Source organism: Schistocerca americana, chromosome 1 (genome assembly GCF_021461395.2).
Source record: "Schistocerca americana isolate TAMUIC-IGC-003095 chromosome 1, iqSchAmer2.1, whole genome shotgun sequence".
Taxonomy (NCBI): Eukaryota; Metazoa; Arthropoda; class Insecta; order Orthoptera; family Acrididae; genus Schistocerca; species Schistocerca americana.
The window spans coordinates 1,047,395,766-1,047,418,764 of NC_060119.1; the positions used below are offsets into that span (position 1 = coordinate 1,047,395,766).

General features: G+C 39.1%; 1 protein-coding gene across 2 annotated transcripts in view; it reads left to right on the forward strand.

Annotated features, from left to right (window-relative positions):
* The first annotated feature begins 395 nt into the window (after positions 1-395).
* Positions 396-22,999, forward strand: part of LOC124617051 (mitogen-activated protein kinase kinase kinase 4) — a 217,227-nt gene continuing 194,623 nt past the window's right edge. The window contains exons 1-3 of one of the 2 annotated variants that reach the window (XM_047145235.1): positions 396-583; positions 807-1,016; positions 6,245-6,369. In XM_047145235.1, coding sequence (XP_047001191.1) covers positions 510-583; positions 807-1,016; positions 6,245-6,369 — 409 coding nt within the window. In that variant the 5' untranslated portion in view covers positions 396-509. The remainder of the gene's footprint in view (positions 584-806; positions 1,017-6,244; positions 6,370-22,999) is intronic. The other variant, XM_047145236.1, reaches the window with a different exon arrangement.

A 22,999-nucleotide genomic window follows, 5' to 3' on the forward strand; every position in this document is an offset into this window, starting at 1 on the left:
TGAGGTTAGATTATATGTCATGGTACATGACCCAAAAGTTGTCCTAGGATAGGTACGCTTAAAAAGCTGTAAAATAAAATTTCCAGTTAATCATTATCTCATTTTGTCTGGGAGTACAAAATTCTGATGATGCATGAGGTTATTTCATAAATAACTAATAATTACCATATTGAGACATGTACTGGTGACTATTTATATCGGTATTAATTTCTACTCTTGCCGACAGAATATTTATGTCTGCATAAATTTCACCATGAAGAATTACGTTTATAGATAGTATAGCATATGAAGCTCAGCCGACCAACTTGTGTGTGTGTGTGAGTGTGTATGTGTCCACTTGCTATGCTATCTCAGTGTTTTCGTCTTTGCAAGTAATTAGCATTGAGTTGTGGTGGGCTTTCGGTGGAAGTGTGTGTGTATGGTATTGATGTGATTTTTTTTTTTTTTTGCAATAACAGTGAGTTGAAAGTGTGTATTGCTCGTGAATCGTTTGCATTACTAGTTTATCTATGGCAGACGATGACTGGAAGAAAAGAGTCGGGATAAATATTAATTTTAGTCCAGATAGCTCAGAAGATGAAGGGTATGTTGGTTTTGTTTCTTTAAATTTGTTGACATTAGACGTTGTCATCGTTATGCAATGTGTTTATTGTGATGCCGTTAAGACAAATGAAAGGAGTAATATGATAAGGGTTTGTTAGGGCATCTGTTGCATAGGGACATGTGCAGTATGTAAAATTTACCGGCAATCATACATTAAATAAATGTGTGTGTCATCGTTGTTTACTCAAAGTTAACACTTTTAGCAGGACGTTTACTGAAGGAGAGAAAGACGATCAGTATCCCGAACAATCCCCATCTGTCAATATAGAAAGTTACGAAGGGAGCTTTGACGCTTTCGGTAATCAAGAGGACGACATATTAAATGATTACGATCAATATTCAACCACACCGCCTCGGACACGGATATCAAGAAGACTGAAAGAAAGAAAACAACGAGTGAGAGAAGAAGCATGGTTTGTACAATTACTTTCCAAATTTAATAAATATCAAATGCCAATACATTTAGAAACTTGTGTCTTGAAGTCATGTTTTGTATTTCTGAAATGTGTTTGTATATAGTCACCCAACAAGCTTTCTGAACATACGCGGGATGGTTTCGTGTTGGTTATGAACAAAAAGAATGTAAAATAGAATAACAGCCCTTGCTCTTATATGTGGCGACATTTTGATCATTACAAAGTATGTTGCTGGAACGTATTTTGGTTAGTTTTCGCCAGTCGGGTCTACTTCTACATGACTGTTACACTTCTGTAACGTTTTAGACAAATAATTGATTGCCTGTCTACGTGGTTGCAACAAAATTATCAGTTACCAAACATTCTTGTGTCATATGTGCTACAACTTGTAATGTATTATGGGTAAAAGATTAACAAAGTATATGGTGCCTTAAGAAGTCTTATTTGGAAGTCTTACATTAGTGCTTCACAAATGTATACACATTAATACTGTTGCTCCTATTATTTGTTACAATAGATTGTCATGATGACAATGCATTTTTAGCACACAAAATATCAGTTTCACTCACGAATTTACTGATTTTGTTATCGGCCTAACACATTGGTCTTGATGTACTGTTTGTCAGAGCACAACTTGCATGTTATATCTGGCCTTAGCCATAGCACAATTACCACTCAGCAGTGGAGTGAGCATTTACATCAAACATCCTGGCAGATTAAAATTGTGTGCAGACCATGGTTAAGATCCTGGACCTTTGCCTTTCAAAGGCAAGTGCTCTACCAGCTGAGCTACCCGATTACTAATGACCTTTTTTCACAGCTTTACTTCCTCCAGTACATCATCTCCTGGAAGTTTCACAGTAGAAACTGTGAAGTTTGGAAGGTTGGCAACTAGTTACTGGCAGAAGTAAAGCTGTGAGGATGGGTCATGAGTTGCACTCAGGTAGCTCAGTTTGTAGAACAGTTGCTCGCAAAAGGTGAAGCCCCCAAGTTAAAGTCCTGCCTGCTCTTGGCACACAGTTTTAATCTGCCGGGAAGTTTAAGGGTTATCCATGTTCATATGTTTACTATTACCGGTTAGGACTGTTTGCGTAAATACGGAAGCGTCCGATCCCGCCCGTCTGCTTTGACCCATGACGTCACAAATATGGCGGAAACAAAAACAAACACACACACTTTCCACAAGACGCCTAATGACACTAACGGGACAAGCACGGGAAATGGGGTGTTTTGGGTGGGGGGCAAACTAAATATAAACAAATTTAGGCGCCTTGCGTAGCTACAACGTGTAAATGAAGACAGCCATGCATGAATACCCACCCGCCTCCCCAGCGGTCGTAACCCCTGCAACCCATAGAAGATAAAGATGCTTCAGTAGCTGATTAGTGTTTTTTGTCTTTTAAAAAAAAAAAATCTCACGGGATAGAATGAACAGATCAGAAAGACAAATATAATAAACTAAAACAGAAATTGGAGGAAACAGATAATTAAAATAAGTAATAAGTGTTTTTAAATAAAAAAAAAAAAAAATCTCACGAGATAGAACGAACAGATCAGAAAAGTTAATAAAATAAGATAAAACAGAACTGGAGACAGCCACACTCAAACCAAACTCCGCGCCGTCATGACGTCACACACGACAACACCCTTACGTCACGGGTCAAAGCCGACGTGTTGGATCGGACGCTTCTGTCGACCCCTGTTTGCTGTATCACAGTCTTCGTTTTCTAATGTTGTTCCAGTGGACAACTTCTCAGTGTTTTCTTGTCCTTTGATATCCAAGAAAGAACATTGTAGGTTCATGAGCTACCCCTTCGCCTGGGTTACATGTCCTACCTACCCCCTTTTGATTTTCATTAGTCTTAAATATTGTCTCAGTAATGTGGCCGCCTTCAAATATTTACATACTTTGACAAATCCCATGTTTTTACTGCGTTATTGTTCTTTAAATAAGTAATATTTATAATTAAAGATCCTGTTAGCCTGTAGTATTTTCTCGAATGTGTTACCCGCTTGCTTTTAGCAAATGATCAGTCTTTTTCAGAAAGGAAAATGGATAGGGTGTGATTTGTGAATATTGTAAGTAGATCAGAGGTACAGAATATATGTTTTTACTGGTTGCTACTAATTTACATCATTTCTGTGGAAAAAAAATTATGTAAATTTAATTCTGAATTAATGAATGTTAGTAATGCTTTACCATGTTGCATTGTGTGCTCTGTGATACAGTAGCTGTTATGTTGATTCTGTTTACATTGTGGGTAACGTGGTGATTTCTCCCACTACCACCAATTCAGAAATGTTCTGATGTGCAAGGTTCCTGCCAGTCTCTCAAGCACTGAAAATGATTTGCTTTTTTTGTTTTTGCCCCTTCATTTAATTCTCTTCCCTCCCCTGGCTACCATCGCAACTAACTGTTAAATGATCTGTTATGTTTTCATCTTTTCTTAGATACTAAATCTACAGTTACCCCTATCTTATTTGACCCGTGGCATCTTGAAATGGTGGACATAAACCACTTGAAAAATACAATATGCGTAAAATACTCATCATGACAGGAATCAATGTTACTCTCATGACCTTTGGGTATGCAACATATAGCTATGTCATAACAGGGGATTTTGTCCCAGCTCACATTTTTTACGATTTGGGATTTCGTGTTCACATTCATTGGTGTCCCAACTTAAAACAAAACTGTCATCTTCCAACTAAGTGTAGACTTCAAGCTGTGCTACAGATCAGTCTGTCACCAGAATCCACATCCCAAAATGTATATAGAAGCAAAATAAATGTTGTCATAATTCTGTTTTGTGTTCATCTGAGTATGAATGACACTACGTGGAGCAACATAGTTACGTAACGCATCAAAGCCAGTGTAGATTCGGTAATTTCCAGGAATGATTGCCTATCGAAGTCGCGGGGTCCAAGGGATACGTATTGAACATGTGATCGTAAATCGATCATCTGACTCCGGTGGTGGGTGTAGTGATCAATTATTTGTGATCGTCATTTTTATTTGTTTTCTGTCATTCCCTTAGTTGCTCTAAATTACATACCTCCGCAAATTACTTACGAATTGCTATGGAAACCTAGACTATTTATGTCGTTAGTGAGTGGGATGTCTGGTGTTCGTGACGTTTCTTCGGCGGATTCTCTCACATGGAAAAATCTAATTCCATGTTTATCCAGTGTAGAAAATGGTTAGACTTTTTGTCGCAAATATGGAGTACTACCGGACGAGGAAAGAAGGGACTGTGTAGACTGTGGTGGTGTGAAGTGTGTAAAACTTCATATGAACAGTTTCGATGCTGAAATATCGTTACAATTTCATTGCGGACTGTGTGGAAAATGAACTAGTATCAGGAAGAGTACATGGTTCAACTCTTCCAAATTGTCCATCCAAACCACCGTAATGGACTTTCACATGACGACAACACCGACGACAAGTAAGGTAAGTCGTGTCCTTTACAATTACAAGTATTTTTGTAACGCTCTTCTTTTGTTGTTGCTGTAGTGACCAACGTAAACATACTCATAACACCTGCTACCTCAGTCGCATGATCAATTTCCGATCGAACGTTCAATATTTATCGTTTGGACCCAGCGAATTCGATAGGCAATCATTCTTGGAAATTACCGTAGATTCTATCATTTCCTTTTTTTTTTCGTATAATTTCATTTTTCATGTCTTCAGCAATTTCCATCTGCTCATATCAGTTTTCCTGTCACTGTCAAGATTACCCATTTCCTACTATAGTTTCTCTATTTTTCATTACAGATTTTTCAACTTCCCAAAAGCTGTTTCAGAAGTGTATGTTGTTATCAATTGCTTGCATACAGTTGTTTGTCTTTCCATGTCTTCTTCAGATCTTTGTCTCTTGACTTGTAGACAGGGGTGGTGTTTTTGCAGAATTCTTATCTACCTCAGATCCAAACCTTTCTTTTTCCTCTGATTGTTTGCTTCACACTTGTGTGGTTTTTCTGGAGACTTTGCTTTTTTTTTTATAGTTTCATTTTGGAGGCTATTTTTCATTGTTAACTACCAACAACAGCAACAGATTACAAGCAAGTACTACTGAAAGAAAGATAGCAAAATTCTTGCTATGCTCAGATAGTTGAAGTATTGGTTATTAGATATTAGAGCAAAGCAGAATCACATGAGTTGGCACTACAGTATGTGCTGACATTAAACGAGTTTTACAGGGAGTGGTGAGTTTCTCTGCAAGTGTTCAGCCTGAGTATAACAACTCTGACAGTTTGGATGTTTCAGGGAGGCCAATGGTAAATTTGCACCCAACTACCCCTATTTCACACCAAAATGATTGACATTTACTCAAGTTACTGAAGATATTGCTTTTCATAACATTACAGAAAAGAAGAAAATGGGAAAAAGCTCACAGTTTGTACAATAGACTGACAGCTGTTGTTATTGAACATGTTTGTGGAATTCTGTGACAGTTGTATAGAAAAGTAATTTATATCAACCCTAAGTGCATTTATTTGTTTGTTAGCATTGAATGATTTAATTCCTTTTTGTTTTTTGTTATTGAGTTCATATCTAACAGTAGGCCTACGTTAAAAAAAAAAAATTAAAAAAAAAGTATTTGATATCCTAACTGGGGCAAGAGAAGTGTTTGATGTGAGTCGTTGGCTTTGGCCAGTGATGTTATGTTAATAGCTACGGTCACCTTTTTGTGCATGTTTTCACAGTCTTATTGTTAATTGGCAAAGCCAATGAGTTTGGAAACAAAAAAAGATCAAGAAAAACTGGTTGTGGTGACACACTGATCAGTAGCCTAGATCAATGTGTAGGTTAGATTGGAAGGTAACAGTTAGGTTGCGAGTTGGCGAAGTTAATAAATAAATACTTAAAAAAAAAGCAGTTATGGTTAGAGACTGAGCTATACCTATATCTCAACCTGTTTGAAAAAAAATTGTCAATAACAAAATGTTGTAGTCACCATATTGTTTACAGTGTTTGTCATGTGTTTCTTATGTCACTGGTCACTCATATCAAACATTCCTCTGTATTGTCCTAACTGCTAAGAACGCTGAGAAAGAGTTTCTGAACTGTTATTTAGATAGAATTGGATAGCTTTTATCTTTCATAGCTCTGCACTGAATGTTCATTTAACTTAATAATACTAATAAGAACATCAAAGATCTATAAGACTAATAAAATTGTATTTTGATGTGTGAAGTTCATTAAATCTATCTTCTTATAGTGATACAAAAAACAACAGTTCCTCTTTCAATTCAAAACTTAGAAGACGGAATACTTTAGATGCAGTACTCTTTTGTCAGCTGTTGGAGAAATGCGAGGATGGACAGTCTCCAAATCAAGAGTATGGTAAGTCATGAATTGTGATATTTGACGTTATCAAAGTTTAACTGATGCAACAATCTTTTATGGCATTAAATAATTTATGTAGTAGGTACAAGAAAATTTCATGATAATGCAGAAAATAACATAAAATAGGCTATTTTTAATGAAATATCACAAAATCAGTGAGTCTTGCAAAATATTGTGAAATCAGTGATTTTTATGCAATATTACAAGATTTGTCAATTTCATGTATAAAAAAAGGTTCTTAATATGAGTGTGGCAGTCCACCAGTTTTCGAAATTGCTAGTTATTGAATGTTGAAATTGCATTTTGACTTTCTTATTTTCTCAAGGCTGCATGTCATGTATAATCTTAAAATGTGTGTTCATTTTCCTTGTTACTATGCTGTGATGTCACACCTAAGCAGCACAGTTGGCAAAAAACAGCACCAAATTGGAGAAATAAAACAAAAAAAAACACTAAAACTGTCAAGAAAGAACAAATTTAGCAAAATAATTTCATAGAGTTCAGTGACAAACAATGAATATGACGTAAAAGTAATACTGAATTTGGCAAAAAAAAAAAAAAAAAAAAAAAAAAAAAAAAAAAAAAAAAAAAAAACATAGTTTGATGAAAAGGGTAAGACTGAACTTGGCAAGAAAGGTAACTCCAAATTCGGCAAAAATTACTGTGGTTTTGGAAAAAAATAAACTAAAAAGAGAAAAATACAAAATTGACAAAAGCAGCAGAATTGACAAACCCCAAAATCAGTAGAACGCACAAAATTTAGCAAGAAAAATGGCAAAAATGCGGACCCCAAATTTGGCACAAATGTGGCACCGAATTTGATAAAAAAAGGTAATGATGAAGCTGGCAAAAAAGGTAATACAGAATCTGGAAAACAATAACATCTGATCTTGCAATAAAATAACCCTGAAATTGGCCATAAAATGATTTTTTTCCTATCCGTATGTATCAGCAATTGATGTAATTTGTCACTGTAACAAATTGAAATACAATTTTACATCAACATTTACTTTGCTAACCACTTTGAAGTGCATGACAGAGGGCACTTACCATTGCCCCAATCATTAAAGGTTCCTTCCATTCCACTACGAATGGAGCACAAGGAGAATTATTGCTAAATGCCCTGTTGTGCTGTAATTAGTTTAATCTTGTCATTGTGATCCCTATGACATGATTTAGGGAGTTATATATTCATAGATTCCTCACTTACTATTAGACTTTCATGAAATAATTTGCATGTGTCAGGTGTTGGCCTGTTCAATTTTCTTAGCCTATCCACGATGCTCTCCCGTTGGTCAAACAGACCTGAGTATTCTTACTGCCCTTCTTTGTGTACATTCAGTATCCCCTATTAGTCCTGTTTGGTACAGGTGCTACACATGTGAGCTAGGTTTTAGGGTGGGTCACACAAACATTTTGTTACCAGTCTCCTTCTGACACTGATTGTATTTCCTAGTATTCTACCAATGAACCAGCCTGCCATACTACCAGGCCTATGTGATTGTTTCATTTCATATCCCTACAAATTGTTACAGCGAAGTATTTGTTGGAGTTAATTGATTTGATTTGTGGCTCATTGATTTGTGACTCAGCTTTGGTTTATAGGTATGACACATCAATAATGTCATTCAACAATGATATTAACTATCAGAATGTACCACACTTTACTAATGAATTCCACGCATTCAATAATGGACAGCTAATTGCTGTCTTTACTTCAACCTAATATGACTCGAGACTCCATAAAGTGGTTTGCAAATCATTACAAATGTAAGTAAATAGAATTTGTATCTCTTTGTAGGTGTGCCAGAGTTAAGGTCTAGATTCACAACAAAGTAATTCAAAGTGTAAGTGTCCACAGGTGCATAAAATTGTAACTCCACAGTGTCCTGCCAGATTTAAATTCCCAACTCACAGCGAAATAATTCATAATTCAAGTGTCAGCGGACACAGAAATTTCTAAGACCGAAATTAAGCTGCTGTAATGCTGCCCAGAGTGAAACAGATCCTGCCTCTTCAAACATGTCCAACACACTGACCCTGGATGGAGTTACAGAGGTGAAGGTCATCATAGAGGATACTGCTTGTTGGGTGACCTGGTGAAATGAATGAGGGAGATAGTGTTGAGGTTCTTAAGAAATGTGAGTAGGGTGTCCTCACCCTTGGCCCAGACCACGAAGTTGGCGTCAATGAATCTGAGCCAGATGAGGGGTCTGAAAATCTCTCTGTGGGTACAGTTAACAGCAACAATGGGATGTTGTGAGTAGATGAGCTTATGGTCTTCAAAAAGCATGTTGAAAATAGGACTGTGGGGAATGGTGGGAATGAGAAGAAAGTGAGCCCCAGGGGAGAGCTCCAGGTACAGACTAAGAATTTGAGGAGGGAATGGAGATCCTGCTGGAATTCTGCAATGGGGTCACTGTGAGAGGGTTTGTAAATGTATATATCTGACAGCTGGGGAGTCCCTCTGCAAGATTATCCCTGCATTTTGTACCATAGTGGTGGAGTCATTGCCATCAGGTAGAATTGCAGTTCTTTCTGAAGGTGTAAGTGTGATTTCCCAAAATCCCTCACCCTGGAAACCACAGTCTATCACCTAAACACTTACCCTGACCTAACAGTCCTATCTGACTACAAAGACTGCACCACTGTGATTATGAACTGCAAGGAAGGGGGATTCCACCAACTGTCAGATACGCCCACCTACAAATTCATGTCACAGTGGCCCCTCTCCAGAATTCGAGCAGGATATCCAGTCCCTCAAATTCTTAGTTTCATCCCAGTACCTCTTCCCTAACGCTGTTCCCTTTCTCGTACCTGCCCTTCTCCATATCCCTAGCTTCTACAGGCTTTCTAAACTCCATAAATCCAACCACCCAAGATGGCCCATTGTGTCTGATTATTGTGCCCCCCCCCCCCCCCCCCCCCCCCCAAGGACACTGGACACTTTGTGTTCTTGTGGACCAACACACCTATTACTTCTAACCTACTTTCCTATATAAAAGACACCTGCCTCCACTGACTCTCCACAATGCTTTTCCCTTTACCTTCCTGCACCTTGCTTGTCAATGTCGATGCTACCTCCCTCTACAGTAACATCCCCAATGCCCATGGCCTTACTGCTGTTGAACGCTGTCTTTCTCAGTGGTTAGTGTATTCCAAACCTACAAGCTCCCTCCTGGCCATCATGACCAACTATATCCTCAGAAAACAGTTAATTCCACATTGAAGGCATCACCTACAAAGAAATCTGTGCTACACCGATAAGCAACTGCATGGTACCATCCTATGCCAACCTGTTAATGAGCCATCTAGAAGACACCTTCCTAATCACCCAGAATTGCAAACCCCTCACCTGGTTCAGATTCATTGATGACATCTTTGTGATCTGGATTGAGGGTGAGGACACCCTGTCCACATTTCTCCAGAACCTCAACACTTTCTCCATGTGCATCATATGGTCCTCCTCAACCCAGCAAACCACCTTCCTCAATGTTGCCTCCACCTTAATGATGGCTACATCAGTAGCTCCATCCACATATGCCGAGGCTTTCATAGACTGAAATGATCTTCCAATTTTTTGCAGAAACATATCTCCTATGCCTTGTCTCTCCAGTCACCTACAATCTCCCACATGCACACTGTCAGGCCACAAAGGAACACTCCCCTTATGACTCAGTACCACCTCAGACTGGAGCAACAGAGTCAGACAGCAGCTGCTGGGAAAAATAGAGCAGCAACAGAGAAGTAACCAATTTTGTGATATTTTACAAGTTCCTAGCCAGGAGCAAATTATCTAGTTTCATCTGTGTGCTTTGGTGGTATAGTTTTTGAATTTATGCATGTTAATTTAATATTTACACTTCTTGCATTTTAGTTTGTGTCGGAAAGTAAACTAACTTGTTGACATGTTAAAAGTTCCTGATCAGGAGCGAATTATTGAGTCTCATCTGTATGATTTGGTAGTTCTTTTTGGAATCTCTCCATGTAAATCTTACTTATTAGACACAGTACTTGCATTTTCATCAGTGACTACAGAAGAGTTTTGAAGCACATGTTGATAGTCGTTTGTTTGTCTGCATAGTGTTTTTTTCCATTGTCTTTCGTGTGGTTAGGGCTGTGATTGCTGTATGCAGATATAAGCTGAGTTGGTGACATTTCGCTGTCAGCTCCAGGCTGTGTTGGCTTCGGTAATGCAGTTTGAGGCTGCAGTAGATGGGCATCACTGTCATAGACCGGCTTTGGGGATCCGATGGACATCCAGCATGACCCATGAGTGTGCCAGTTGGTCCACACCATTGGCCAGCCCAGTTACTGCTCACATTAAGATTGAGCTATCACCCGTGGTCGAGTGGGAGTTCACCTCGGGCATGGCAGTTTGTGAAAGACTCCCCAGGTGGTCGAATATAAAGCCTCCCAGGTTAGTCTGACAAACAGGTTCCAGGTGCTGTCTGTGGCTGACACTGTCCCTCAGCTAGATGCAGTCTCTTGTCCTGTTTTAGAGGACAGCTGTCAGCCTGCAGGATCTGGGAGCTCCAATGTTAGGTGCATTTTGGAGCCCCTTAGGGACGTGGCTGCTAATGTAGGGGAGAAAAGCCAATGTGCACTCCGTGTCCATACAGGGTAGAGTCATTCTAGGTGTAGAAGGGGGTCCTTCGGCATGCCATGAAGAGCACAGGGTGCAGCCAACTGCAGTTGGTGACTCACGTCAGCACCAGTGATGTGTTTCACTTTGGATTGGAAGAGATTCTCTTTGGTTTCGGATGGCTATCAGAAGTGGTGAAGGCTGCCAGTCTTGAATATGAGATGAAAGTAGAGCTCACCCTTTGCAGCATAGTAGCCAGAACCGATTGCAGACCTCTGGTACAGAGCCGAGTGGAGGGTCTGAAACAGGGCCTCAGACAGTTTTGCAACCATGTAGGCTGCAGATTCCACAACTTGCGCCGTAGGGTGGTGGGGTTTCAAATTGTGCTAAATAGGTCAGAAGTCCATTGTGTGAAAGAGGCAGCTACACAGGTAGTGAGGGCTGTGTCTTTTTAGGCTAGAGGGTCTCAAGGAAAAACAAAAAAGTGCTTCAGTTTCAACAAGTGCAGATTGAAGAACAATCGGTATAACAGTTGTAAATTGTGTTGGGGAAGTACCATAGCTCCAGGTGGTGATAGAAAGCACTGATGTCCAAATCATTAAAAGTACTGAAAGCTGGCTAACACCGGAGATAAGTTAAGCAGAAATTTTTGTGAAGGACCTTCAATGGTGTTCAGAAAGGATGGCTTAAATACAGTTGAGAGTGGCATATTGTTGCTGTCAGAATTAGTTTATCATGTAGCGATATTGCAGTAGAAAGTCTCTGTGAGTTAGTATGGGTAGAGGTTATTCTCGGCAACCAGAATAAAATAATAATGGAATACTTTTATTGACCTCCCAACTTAGATGATACAACTGCTGAAAGGTTCAACAAAAACTTGTCTTATTTCTAACACATACCTGACTCATACAATTATAGTTGGTGGTGACTTCAATTTACCCTTGAAATGTTGGCCAAAGTACATATTTAAATATAGAGATAGGCATAAAACAACTGTAATTGTGGTAGACGCTTTCTCTGAAAATTTATTTTGAGATGTTAGCTCATGAGCCCACTCGAATAGTGAACGGTTGTGAAAACACGCTTTACGTCTTAGCAACAAAGTATCCAGAGCAAATAATGAGCATCAAAACGGATACAGGGATTAGTGAACACAGGGTTGTCGTAGAGAGACTGAATGCCATAACTCCCAAATCCTACAAAACTAAACGAAAAATATATCCATTCAAAAAAAGCAGATAAAAATTTGCTTGACTCAGTAGCAATTCTGTGCTTGTGGGGTGTGGCATTGGCGTGCTGGAATTGCCCAAGTCGGTCTGAATGCAGAATGAACCTGAATGGATGCAGGTGATCAGACAAGCTGCTTATGTAAATGTCACCTGTCAGAATCATGTCTAGACATATTAGGGGTCCCATATCACTCAAACTGCACACACTCCACATCATTACAGAGCCTCCAACAGCTTGAACAGTCCCCTGCTGACATGTAGGGTCCATGGATTCATGAGGTTATCTCCATACCTGTACACATCCATCCACTTGATGCAATTTGAAATGAAACTTGTCTGACCGGGCAACATATTTTTCAGTCATCAACAGTCCAATGTCAGTGTTGACAGGCCCAGGTGAGGCGTAAAGCTTTGTGTCATGCAGTCATCAAGGGTACACGAGTGGGCCTTGGCTCCGAAAGCCTGTATTGATGATCTTTCGTTTAATTGTTGACATGCTGACACTTGTTGATGGCCCAGCATTGAAATCTGCAGCAATTTGCGAAAGGGTTGCACTTCTGTCATGTTGAATGATTCTCTTTAGTCGTTGTTGGCCCTGTTCTTGCAAGATCTTTTTCCAGCTGCAGTGATCTCGGAGATTTGATGTTTTACTGGATTCCTGATATACACAGTTCACTCGTGAAATGGTCGTGCGAGAAAATCCCCATTTCATTGCTACCTCGGAGATGCTGTGCCCCATTGCCTGTGTGCCGACTATAACACCATGTTCAAACTCACTTAAATCTTGATAATCTGCCATTGTAGCAGAAATAACAAATCTAACGACTATGCCAGACACTTGTTGCCTTATATAGGCTTTGCCGACCGCAGCTTTGTATTCTGCTTGTTTAAGTATCTCTGTATTTGAATACGTATGCCTATACCAATTTCTTTGCCGCTTCAGTGTAGAATTACTTTCTTCAGAGTAGGGAAGCAACTTAAATCACATTATGAAAACAAGACTTCTGGTCCAGACTCTATACCAGTTACATTCCTGTTAGAGTATGTTGATGCAGTAGCTCTATATTTAACTACCATGTACAACTACTCGCTCGACGAAATATTCTTGCCTAAAGACTGGAAAGCTGCACAGGTCACACCAATATTCAAGAAAGGTAATCGGAGTAATCCACTAAGTTACAGGCCCATATAATTAACATTGATGTGCAGCAGGACTTTTATCACATTGTACATTGTCTTTGAATGTTATGAATTACTTGAAGAGAATGGTGTACTGACACATATAGTCAATACGAATGTAGGAAACATTGCTATTGTGAAACACAATCAGCTCTTTACTCACGCAAAGTGTTGAGTGCCATTGACAAGAGATTTCACAGTGATTCGGTATTTCTAGATTTCCAAAAGTCTTTAGACACCATGCCTCACAAGCGGCATGTAATTAAATTGTGTGCTTATGGAATATCATCTGTTATGCGACTGGTTTCGTGATTCCTGTCAGAGAGGCCACAGTTGGAAGTAATTGACGGAAAGTCATCAAGTAAAACAGAAACGATTTCTGGCGTTTCACAAGCTTGTGTTATAAGCTCTCTGCTGTTCCTGATATATATAAACAATTTAGGAGACAATCTGAGCAGCAGTCTTAGGTTGTTTGCAGGTGACGCTGTTGCTATCCTCCTAGTAAAGTCATCAGAAAATCAAAAGAAGTTGCAAAATGATTTAGAAAAGGTATCTGGGTGGTGGGAAACTTGGCAATTGACCCTAAATAATGAAAAGCATGAGGTCATCCATGTGAGTGCTTGTAGGAATCCCTTAAACTTCATAACAATATTGCAGAGATGCTGAGTTGCAGATAGGCACAACAAAAAGGTATAATATTGTTAAATTCCATCCTGGATTTTCCATTGTTTGATCCCTTAAACTTTGGGTACACAATAAATCAATCAAATCTAAAGGCTGTAAATTCAAATAAATACTTCTTTAATTGGATAGATAAAAAAATTCTACTCACCAAGCAGCAGCAGAACACACACATAAAAGACAGTTGTGATTGGAAAGCTTTCGGAGCCAGTGGCTCCTTCTTCGGGCAGAAGGGTGAAGGAAAAGGACTGGAGAGGTATAGGAAAAGGGGTAGATTTCAGGAAAACACCCAGAACCGCAGGCCAGGGGAGACTTACTGTATGGGATGAGAAGGAAAGAGATTTGAAAACTAAATACTTACGAATCACAATTATGAATAACTTAAATTAAAAAGAACACACAGAAAATGTTATGGGTAAAGTGAACCAAAGACTTAGTTTTATTCGCTGAACACTTAGAGGATGCAACAGGTCTACTAGACTGCCTACACTTTGCTTGTCTGTCCTCTTTTGGAGTGCTGCTGCATGATGTGGGATCCTTACCAGGTGGGGTTAACGGAGTGCACTGAGAAAGTTCGAAAAAGAGCAGCATGTTTTGTATTATGAGAAATAGGGGAGAGTGTGTCACAGACATGATGCAGGATTTGGAATGGGCATCATTAAAACAGTCGTTTCTAATTGTGGTGGAATCTTCTCTTGAAATTTCAATCGCCAACTTTCTCCTCTGAATGCAAAAATATTTTGTTGATGTCAACCTACACAGGGAGAAACGATCATCATAATAAAGTAAGGGAAATCGGAGCTCACCCATAAAGATGTAGGTATTTGTTTTTCCCTAATGCTGTTTAAGAGTGGAATTATTGTGAAGGTGGATTGATGAACCCTCTGACAGGGACTTAAGTGCGATTTGCGGAGTATCCATGTAGATGTAGATTCTCCACCAGGATTTCAACTACCTCTTGTCATATACTGAAATGCTTGATACCATTCTCATCCCTCCCACAACGGAATTCTGCTACTCACGGAAACTGTAAAGTTTCCTTGTCCATCCCTACATCATGCCCCCAACCCCTTGCTTCGTGGCTCATATCCCTGCGGTAGACCAAGAGGCATGACCTGTCCTATGCATCCTCCCACAACTACCTACTCCAGTCCTGTCACAACCATCTCCTACACCATCAGAAGGCAGGACTGCCTGTGAAAGCAGCCATATAATCTACCAAGTAAGCTGCAACCACTGTGTTGCTTTCTATGTGGGTGTGACTATAAACTAACTGCCTGTCCAAATGAATAGCCACTGCCACACTGTGGCCAAGAAACAGCTGGCCCACCCAATTGCTGAACATGCCCAGAACACAAGCTACTTCATTTTAGTGACTGCTTCACAACCTGCACCATTTGCATTCTTCTACAAACATCAGCTTTTTTTTAATTTTGCGGGTGGGAACTTACCCTGCAACATATCCTTTGTTTTTTTAACCCCCTTGTCCTCAGCCTTCACTAGTCACTGTTCTCCACCTACTTTGCCCTTATCTGCTCACACTCCAGCACTATACGTGCTTTCTATCCCATCAACACACCTACTAGTCTTCTCTCCTCTCTACTTCTCTCCTATCCACCTTTGGTTTGCTTTGCCAAATGATTTCTTCCGGTAAGTCAATCTTCTGTGTGGCTTAACTAGTATAAATGTTCAAAGAGTTGTTCCAGATTCCTTCTCCATTCATTAACTAATTAAATACTGCACGTCCACACCAGTGCATCTATCAAAATAATCATCCCATGGAGCTCTTTAATTTGGTTTATCATGAGTTGCTGTACATTTAGTTCTTTATACTCCACACATGCAAGATGCGTCATGATGACTGTTTTTATGGAATCTGCTAACGACACTTCTGACATGTCCAGACGCTGGCAGATCTTGGCAGGAGCACTTGGATCGTGCCGCCACCGATATGCTCTGGCAACATGCGTGTCAGGCTCCCGTCAAGCATCAGAGCAGCCTCCCATCTGCACACAAACCAAGACTAGCAACATTGGATATCTTTCCAGTCTGTCTTGTCAGAAGCCTTTCTCCATGTATAACACTATCCTTTGTTGTACACTGTCCGCTGCCCATGGTCTCACGGTAGCGTTCTCGCTTCCCAAGCACGGGGTCCCGGGTTTGATTCCCAGTGGGCTCAGGGATTTTCACCTGCCTTGAGACGACTGGGTGTTATGGTGTTGTCTTCATCATCATTCATCCCCATTACGGTCAGAGGAAGGCAACAAACCACCACCTCTTGGACCTTGCCTAGTCCGGCACTGTGGGTCTCCCGCATCATTCCCCTACGCTCTGTCAAGAAGTATGGGACATCATCATCATCATCATCATCATCGTTGTTGTTGTACACCAATTTTACAGTAGTCTTTGTTTCAGTAGGAATTTCTTTGCAGTGACTGTATACTATGGAGAGTCTCTTCCATCATGAACTGTTCTGATAGGTATTTATCTGTCCAGTGTAAGGTCAACTGTTCTTCTAAACTTGTGCCACATTTCTTCTACAAACTCCTGTCCTGAGGTAAATGTTTGAAATCCATCATTGAGATATTACACCACAGATCTTTTAACTTGTTCACTGAATACCTAAATCTTTACAATTGTTTTAGTTGCCCTTTGTACTTTGTTAATCATTGCTAAAACAGCACTATGCTCATTGATAAAAGTTTCAGTGTGGAGCTCTTCAAAAACAGACATTTTAAAGGTTTGTTGACAAATATTAACTTTATTACATCTTGCACAATTGTCCAATTTCGGCCTTGCAGGTCATGTTTAAGTACAGCCTGCAAAGACACGAAGAAAAAAAATACAGCAAGTACATATTTGGTTTACTGACAGAGAAAAAATAATATTTTACAATGGACAGCCTAAAATTCAACTTACGAATATCAATATATAGTAAAATTATCCGATTATAAAATGGTAAACACAGCCAATCTGAGAGCGAGCTCTTAGCTTGCAAGTAGTAAAATTGAAACCAGAATTCTTACTGAGTGCAGTAAAGTAATCTTCAAAACTAATGCCACATTATACATCCCTGTATGTGCTCACTTTTGTCGTTAAATACCAATTGTCACTTCTGTCCACACGAGAAACAGTTACAGCATGCATAGATGAATGTGTCAGACTTAATGTACTGTATGTTGTTATAAGTATATATTTGAAGGCTAGAATTGTAAAATGCAGGTCCAGAACAAACAGAGTGGTAAATCATCAAATGCGTTTGCAGAGTGGAGCGAAATCCAAGGAAAGGAGAAACTCTTCATTGCTGCTTGGGTGTAAAATAATTAGAAATATTACTTTGCCAGGTTGTACATAACTACATAAGTAAACCAGTGACTACATAACTATGTATGTATGACAAATAGGCTTACATTAGTTGGGAAGCGACATTTTACAACTAAAGGGAGCTCGCATTTAGAGTCTGAATTGTTATTGTAACAAATGGCTCCGCCAGATGGCACATAAGCATAAAAATTTACATGATAAATAACAAAAATAAATATATATTTAGAAAAAGTGATTAGTTCTTTCCAATAGCAAAAAAGTGACATGTTGTACAACATTATTCTTTGCACACCAGTAAGCCAGACATATACCTGCTGTATCTTGGCACTGTTCCTTTGTAGGGTGCAGTTGCAAATTGTCCAACCATCAAAGATGTAACAAAGTGAATACTTGTCAACAACAGCCGATGTGGAAACATTTAATATGTCTTTTAACAAATATATGGCTATTTGTTTCCATTAGATCCAATATATTTCTACCATGAGTGGGCTTCTGAAGTATCTATTCTACGTAGTTTTCAGAGAAGGCATTTAGTACTGTTTGGCATGATGTCATATCACACCCATCCCTTACAAAACTGCAATTATCCCAACTGATTGATTGTTGGATGATTAATGTTTTCTACAGGAATAACAGTACGACAGGGAACTTCGTACTACAGCAGTTGGCAGCCATATGCCAGATGTGACATGCCAAGTTTTTGCACCCTTGTAAAGATATGTTATTTAGATTGTAGTAATGGTGAATTTAGTGCAAATTACTCAATTAGTATGTGTATTAGCTTGTTTTTTAAGCTTACTATTGAAGGTATCACTTTTATGTATTATGCCAAAAAACACTGAAAGGTGGTAAGGTAGGGGTGTAATCATATTTTTTTACATTTTGGCGTAGTTAACTTAGAGAATCCTGTTTAATAGTCCTGTTTTTCTTTCCGGCAATTTAAGTAGAGCGTGCCTATTCATTATTAAGTTCATATTTCTGGAAAGTAGTGTGAATTTTAAATTGTTTTATTTAGAAATTTTTGCACTAGTAGCATGTTTACATACGCTGTGCTTACATTAAAGTTGCATTCTGTTGTGAATAAGTTAATAAATAGACATTGCAGTTGAGTGAGTGCTGAGTTGTTCTTGTAAGCAGAAATAATTAATTTATATATAAAAACAAAGATGAGGTGACTTACCGAACAAAAGCGCTGGCAGGTCGATAGACACACAAACAAACACAAACATACACACAAAATTCAAGCTTTCGCAACAAACTGTTGCCTCATCAGGAAAGAGGGAAGGAGAGGGGAAGACGAAAGGAAGTGGGTTTTAAAGGAGAGGGTAAGGAGTCATTCCAATCCCGGGAGCAGAAAGACTTACCTTAGGGGGAAAAAAGGACAGGTATACACTCGCACACACGCACATATCCATCCACACATACAGACACATGTGTCTGTATGTGTGGATGGATATGTGCGTGTGTGCGAGTGTATACCTGTCCTTTTTTCCCCCTAAGGTAAGTCTTTCTGCTCCCGGGATTGGAATGACTCCTTACCCTCTCCTTTAAAACCCACTTCCTTTCGTCTTCCCCTCTCCTTCCCTCTTTCCTGATGAGGCAACAGTTTGTTGCGAAAGCTTGAATTTTGTGTGTATGTTTGTGTTTGTTTGTGTGTCTATCGACCTGCCAGCGCTTTTGTTCGGTAAGTCACCTCATCTTTGTTTTTATATATAATTTTTCCCACGTGGAATGTTTCCTTCCATTATATTGAAATAATTAATTTTTTAGATTATATCATAGACTTGAAGTGATAACCTGTAGACCTAATTTTTGGTGCTCATAAATAACAAATATTTGTGTATTGTAAAGTGTGTTAAGTGGTTTAATTCTATTTTTAAGCATTTGATCTGTATTGTGGTGTGTAGTAAGTGTGGGTGTTGTCACAGGCTAGTCAGAGGGAGTGGTATGTGTGGACTGTGAGTTGGAATGGCATTTTGGTGACTGTAGTAGTGAACTGAATGGGAGTTCAACAAGGTTCTCCCATGGAACTGTGGGCTCAGGGAACAGCTCTTTAACTCCTCCATCTATACCTGGGCTTACAGTATGAAATAAATTTGACTTGTTACTTGATATAGGATGGGAAGAGCCTCATCCAGCTGGAGGTCCAGTTGGGTACAGCAGACTACTAGCAAAGAAACTAGGTGTAGGTTGGTACGAAAAGATAGTAGGAAGGAAAATGCCTACCTGCTAGGTAGTATCCATTGGAGGGGTCTTGGCCAAATGGTACAGCACAAATTTGGAACAGGGTACCAAGCCACAAGAATTGTGAAACCAAGTGCATGCTTCAACCTGGTGACAGAAGAAGTAGGGAATTAGTGTGAAGATTTTAGCAAGGAGAATCAAGGCTATTGTAGTAAGGGGAGCAGGAAACAGCCTGGCTAAAGATGGTAATTACAGCATTAGGAGTAAACTGGATGAAATAGGTATAGCAACTACACACAGAAATGTGAGTTTTGTAGAGGTCCTAAAGCACTGTGGTCAGTCCAGGGTTAACACTGCTGTGAGCGTGTGAACACTTGAGTTGAGCAGACTGCTGCTGACTGAAATAGAATCTCGTATGAGTGTGGAGCCTGTTGCTGCAGTTGGGAGATACAGTAGACACAGCCTTCTTACTTTCAGTTCAAGTTCACGGGCACGGTGGACTACAGTGATGCATTGTAGGCCAGATAGTGTCCTGGGTTTTTCATGGCGGGGTGGGATGGAGACAGTGTTGGTAAGCTTGTGGATCCTGACAACTCGTGTTCATCGCATCGGTGCAGTGCTGCTGCCAGTTGAATCGCATGTTACCAGAGAGAGATAGGTTTCCTGCTGCATCGAATATATGGCCATTTTTAAGACTGGCAGGCTTTTAAATCAAACACTGGACATTTTTATATTAATTTGTAGTATAAGAATCACCAGAATTATGAAGGCAATTTTTCGAAGAAAAAAGTGCTTCTTATAGTCCCTAAAATACTGTGTACAGGGTGTTTCAAAATGAATATACAGGTTTTAAGGCTTTGTAGCACATATTACATTCACCTTACAATTATAAATAATACACCAAATGAAAGAGAAACACAAACAGTTTTTCTTGCAATTATTCAGTGTGAACACCGATCACACATCAAGTCGATAGGCGAGTTGTGCCAAAACCTTGATCTATGTGTCAGGATTAACTGTTGCAATAACACTGTTTCTAAAGTCGGACAGATCAGGTAGTACACATGATCGTGTGTGAACGTGGAAGTCGTGCATAAAACGCTGTGTCAACTGGCCCCTTGCGTCCAATCCACCAGTCGGTTACAACGTCGTTTAACCAATGACGCACTGGGTTATGCCAGTGAGGCAACACACCGTCTTGCTCCCAAATAAAGATGTGTTGTTCAGCTTTTTTCCCATTGAGGCACGGGCCATAGCTGTAGCACATCAAGATAAGAAACATCAGTTACAGTTGATTCACCAAAAAAGAAAGGCACATAAACTTTCTGCGGGGGTATTTCTTGAGGCTAAGTGTGAAAGACTCGCACTCGTTCAACACTTTTTCAGTCACTCTATGTTATTCCATGCTCTTCCCATTGTGTGCAGGTATACAAACAAAACTGTTTGAGTTTCTCTTTCATTTGGTGTAACATTTACAATTGTAAGTTGAACGTAATAAAGGCTACAATGCCTTGAAACCAGTATGTTCATTTTGAAACACTCTGTATACAAATGATCTGTCAAAAAAAGCATATGAATTAGTTACTTTTGTTGATGACATTAGTATTGTAATCAGTCCAAGAATACATGCAGCAACAGAGGAAATGGTAAACAATATTTTTAAAAGTATTATTGACTGGTTTTCTGTGAATGGTCTGACCCTCAATTTTAAAGTTTTAAGTATTCAGTTCTACATACCTGAAGGTACTACACCAGTGATAAATGTAACACATGGTGAGGAAATGATATATAGGGTGGAAACTTCAAAATTCGTTGGTGTCCATATTGACAAGAATTTAAACTGCAGAAAGCACATTCTGGAACTCCTAAAACAACATAGTTAAGCAACATTTGCACGTAGAATCATTGCAAATGTAGGGGTGAGACAAATTAATGAGTTGACGTATTTTGCATATTTTCATTCAATAACATCATATTCTGGGGTAACTCATCTTTAAGAAAGAAAGTCTTCACTGCACAAAAACATGCTGGGAGATTAATATGTGGTGCTCACCCACGATCATCTTGTAGACATTTGTTTAAGAAGTTGGGCAATCTGACTACTGCCTCACAGTATATTTATTCCCTCGTGAAGTTTGTTGTAAATAATCCCCTGCAGCTCAAAAGGAACAATGATGTACATAATTAATGTACATAATTACAATACCAGAGAGAAAAATGACATTTATTATTCTAAATTAAGGTGCACAATGCCATGACTAAAATTTGTGGTAACTTACCCAGTTATATAAAATGTCTGACTGAAAGCAAAGTAAAATTTCAAAACAATCTGATGAAGCTTCTCCTTGACAGCTCCTTCTATTCCATAGAAAATTTCTGTTATTGTGATGTGTACAAGGTGATAGGTAGGAATTACTAATTCACATCTGTATACTTAATTTAAAAAAAAAAAAAAATTATAAATGTTCAGCCTGTAACCATATTTACAAATTAATTTGCAATGTTAATGTAAGATGGTTCTTTCCACATTGTTGTGATTTATTGTGCAAATGATCCATGGAATGTGGAAATAACTAGCCAAGTGAAATTTTCACTTAAGTTTTCAGTTAAATCTGTGTGTGTATCTGATGGCTGATAGAAAGATCCAGTTATAAGTTTATGTTCATCCTTAACATGGAGACTTGCTCAATCTGGCACGTATTATCAGTTTCTGCTGTGATGAATTTTTAGTTTCTTGCGTATTTTAAAAAATTGACATCTGCTTTTGATACAAACTTAAATTCTCTCTAGAAAACTCACTGTTATCAATTTCAGGTTTAACCAGCTTTCTGTACCTAGTGTTATGTGAACTCCATTGCTTTTTATGATTGCTTTAAACTCTGAGACTTCGCTGTGAATTCTTCATATACACGTATGATGTTTAATGGACACTATTCCCATTTAGGATGGCTCTACAGTTCTCAACCCTTTGACACAAATGTAGGAAGTCGCAGCCTATCTTCTCACAGAACCTTCGAAGTCTCCGGTTTAAGCGTTCCACTGAACTAAGAACCATGGGGCCTACCATCAATTCTGTAGATAAAGATGCAGATTGTGAACTACTTTGAAACTGTGTGAGCAAGACTAGTATTGTCAACCTTCTCTGTCAGACACTGGAATGATTTAAGTGTGTCCTTGGAGCCCAAACAACAGGCATTGTTTGTTCTAACACACTCCTCATTATGCAGTTGATTGCACCCCATTCCCTCAATGGCTGTCTGAATAGGCTTTCCACCATGGTAAATGAGTCACCCAGATATACATATTGTTTGAAAATACACAATATATCACAACACATGCATGAGTTTTAATGCAGTTAACGTGACAACCGTGTATAAATTTTACGTGTAGTTATAGGACCCAGATTTTTTAAGCAGATTTGTCTGACACATGATTTTACTCTGAT